Here is a 3,295-nt window from a genome sequence, read left to right as displayed (position 1 = left end):
TTTAGGCGAATCGTTTTGTGCTTCAATGAAGCAAAAGCGGGATATTTTTTGTCGCGACGAAGCATCGTCGGGATTTTGGTCGAAAGTGGACACGTGTCGATCGGGAAGCGGAGAGGCTGGAATTTTTTAGGTGAATCGTTTTTGTGCTTCAATGAAGCAAAAGCGGGATATTTTTTGCTGCGACGAAGCATCGTCAGGATTTTGGCTGAAAGTGGACACGTGTCGATCAGGGAAGCAGGAGGCTGGAAGGAGTTTATCCTCCGGAGGATTCTCAGCAGTGTCCATTCCCAAATGGGGCCTAAAACGTTTTGGCTGAGCCGCTGACGAGTGGGACCCACTCATCAGGGTCTTCTTCTCCGTCGAGACTCCCCAAAATCCCCAACTGCAAAGGAAGCATAAGGCCCACGAGCGGCCGGCTTTAAAGCAGGGTTCTTTCTTCTCCCTCGCTCGCTGCCTCCTCCCTACACCCTCGGCCTCCTCTCTTGCGGCGCCACCCGCACCCACACCATGCTGCCGCGATCCCCGGCGAGCCTCCACCTCCGGCGGCTCCGGTGGGCCCGAGGTTTCAGCGCGTCCTCCTCTCCCTCGCCCTCGGCAGACAAGATCGTGGCATCGGTTGTCTTCGAGCGCCTCCCCGTCGTCATCCCCAAGATCAACCCCGTCGTCTACGCCTTCCAAGAATTCTCGTACCGCCAGATCCAGCCCGCCTCCCGTCCAGTAAACACCACGCTTCGTCGTTCCTCTGTCTGATCCCGTCGTCTCCTCCTCTTTGCTAGGTTCCGCTGGAGGCAGCAGTACAGGCGGAAGTACCCCGACGACGTCCTCGGCAAGGCGGAGGCGAGGTGACATTTCCTCTCTCCCCCCTTGCGCTATTCCTGTTGTGTGCCATTTCTGGTTTATGTTCTTACCCTAAGTTGAGATGCTAGCAAAATTAATGGGTTGTTAGCATCATGTTTATAGCCTTTGAGTGCTATGGCATAAGAGTTGTGTATAATAAGACATGGAAAATTTCAGAATCCCTTGCATAGCTATATGGCCGTTAATTACACCTGCTGCCAAGGTTACCTGCTCCGTAACATAGATCATGCATGGCACTTTAGGCTTTTGTACAGTGACTCGAATGCGGTAGTGGATGTTTGTGGATGGTCTTTGATTCAGCTATTTTCTTCTCACTATATATGCCCGGTCTCAAATACATTGCAACTTGCTCGTTTTTTGTGTGTAGGGGCAAGGGTGATTACCAGATAGATTATGTGCCTGCTCCAAGAATCACAGAAGCTGACAAAATAAATGATCGGAAGTAAGTTTTCAGCTTTCATTCAGGATTCATGTCGTTTTGTTTCTCAGCCTAACTTGCTCAGTTGCATTCGTTCTCGAATATTTCTTGTGGTTATTGTCAGTTTTAGTTTTCCTCTTATGACATATTCATGTGCTAGTTATATTGTACATTGAGCTGCCCTGAATGTTTCTAATTACTTAGATAGTATCATATAAACATGTAATTTAATTAATACTATTAAATCTTAGTCTGGTTTCTCTTTCAAGCATACTAATATAACTGCATTCTAGGTTGTAGTAAACTGATTCAGTTTATCATCCCCTCTACCTTGTATACCCTTACCAGGTGCCATATGTTTACTTCTTTTGTTCCTCATCTTAAATATAATGGCCTATTTATTTTAAAAATCTGAAATTATGGTGTAATGTTAGTGATATAATCCTCTTGTTGCGCAATTTTCTGTCAGTGATACGTCTCCAGACGACACATGCATGGCTGCTGGAGCCTATAGTTGAGTCTTGAGTGTATGTGCCTATTTAACGGCTATTATTTGCATGTACTTTCCTATGTAATAACATATTTTGCTACCCACGAGCACTCACCATGTGCTGAAACTCAATTATATCTTGTGAATGAACTCTCGTGACAATGCTGCTCTGTGAGTGCAAGTGTAACAAGGTATCTAGCTTATGCTAATTCAATGTTTTCTACAGGTCACTACAGCGTGCTCTAGATAATAAACTGTACCTTCTTCTGTTTGGCAAGACTTTTGGGGCTCCTGATGGCAAGCCTGTTTGGCATTTTCCAGAAAAAGTGTATGAAAATGAAGACACTTTGCGTTTGGTATGCGTGTTGAGAAAAAATACATGTTAAATTTCCATATATATATTTATATATATTCCATGTTGTACTTCAGTTCCAGTTTAGTTGTACTATTTTCACCTTTGTGTTTGCACAACCAGATTAGAAATGTAGTTTTAGATTGTCATGTTTCATATGTTTACATATTGGGTATTTGATTTCAGTGTGCTGAGTCAGCGCTAAAATCTGTTCTTGGTGGACTTGACAACACATATTTTGTTGGCAATGCTCCAATGGCTCATATGGTAGCTGAACAAACAGAAGATGCTAGTGTTTCATCTTTCAAGGTATTTTTTTTGTTCTACCACATGAAAATAATGATAGCTTCTGTACTATACTTTAGTTCAACATGATGCACTACCATGGTATTGTCTCTTAATCCTCTAAATGCTTGTGGCAGCGTTTCTTCTTCAAGTCGCAAGTGATTGGCACCACACAACTCGATATCAGGAAATGTGAGGACCACGTGTGGGTGACAAAAGATGAGCTGCTGGAATATTTTCCAGAGCACAAGGCGCTCTTTGACAAGATGATCATTCACATAAGATAGCTCCGTGGCAAAGCTGAGGCTACCTGAATATCGAGCATTCCAGCATCTTTCATCATGCTGCTTGACCTGTGTACCATCCTATGAATTCACAAAAGAAGGCCATGAGAAATGATGGCTGTGGATGTTTCTCGAAAGAGACAGCTTGAGACTTTGTTGACTCTCTGTTTTGGTTGACGATGTTAGATTAAAAATTTATGGCAGCTTTCCTGCCACATGATTTACATATTTGCTATTTTTAGGCCACACAATTGATGGACATTCCAGTCTCCCTATTTTCTGATGTTTGTCGCATGCAAACTTTTTTTTGCAAAGGCACTTGAACATGTAACATTCCTGTTTCTGCAGGTATTGTTTACTGATATTGATTCTCCCATTCTAGCAACTTTTGTTCTATTTTTCTTTTTGAACTCATAGCAACTTTTGTTCTATCTTTCATTTGAGTAGATGAAATGATATATTATATTTTCTAGTGCAATGGCCGTCTCCTTGTTGTGTGGTGTGTTTATTTCTTCTGAATCAGCTGAAGTTGTACAAATTTCTCTACGAAGATACTACTCCACAAGTTTCTACAGGAGTCAGTCATGGCACGGTGCCTATTGGCATGT

At 42.9% G+C, this 3,295-nt stretch overlaps 1 protein-coding gene across 1 annotated transcript; it reads left to right on the top strand.

Annotated features, from left to right (window-relative positions):
- The first annotated feature begins 460 nt into the window (after nt 1-460).
- On the top strand, nt 461-3,063 carry LOC124667053 (39S ribosomal protein L46, mitochondrial-like). The gene is made up of 6 exons (XM_047204385.1): nt 461-686; nt 777-842; nt 1,226-1,300; nt 1,993-2,122; nt 2,305-2,427; nt 2,541-3,063. Exons 1-6 carry the CDS (start codon nt 508-510, stop codon nt 2,688-2,690), a joined length of 723 nt encoding a protein of 240 aa, XP_047060341.1. The 5' UTR covers nt 461-507; the 3' UTR covers nt 2,691-3,063.
- Nucleotides 3,064-3,295: the final 232 nt, after the last annotated feature.

Source organism: Lolium rigidum, chromosome 6 (assembly GCF_022539505.1).
Source record: "Lolium rigidum isolate FL_2022 chromosome 6, APGP_CSIRO_Lrig_0.1, whole genome shotgun sequence".
NCBI classification, from domain to species: Eukaryota; Viridiplantae; Streptophyta; class Magnoliopsida; order Poales; family Poaceae; genus Lolium; species Lolium rigidum.
Note: the sequence above shows the minus strand (reverse complement) of the source record. Positions and strands in the feature narration are given on the sequence as shown.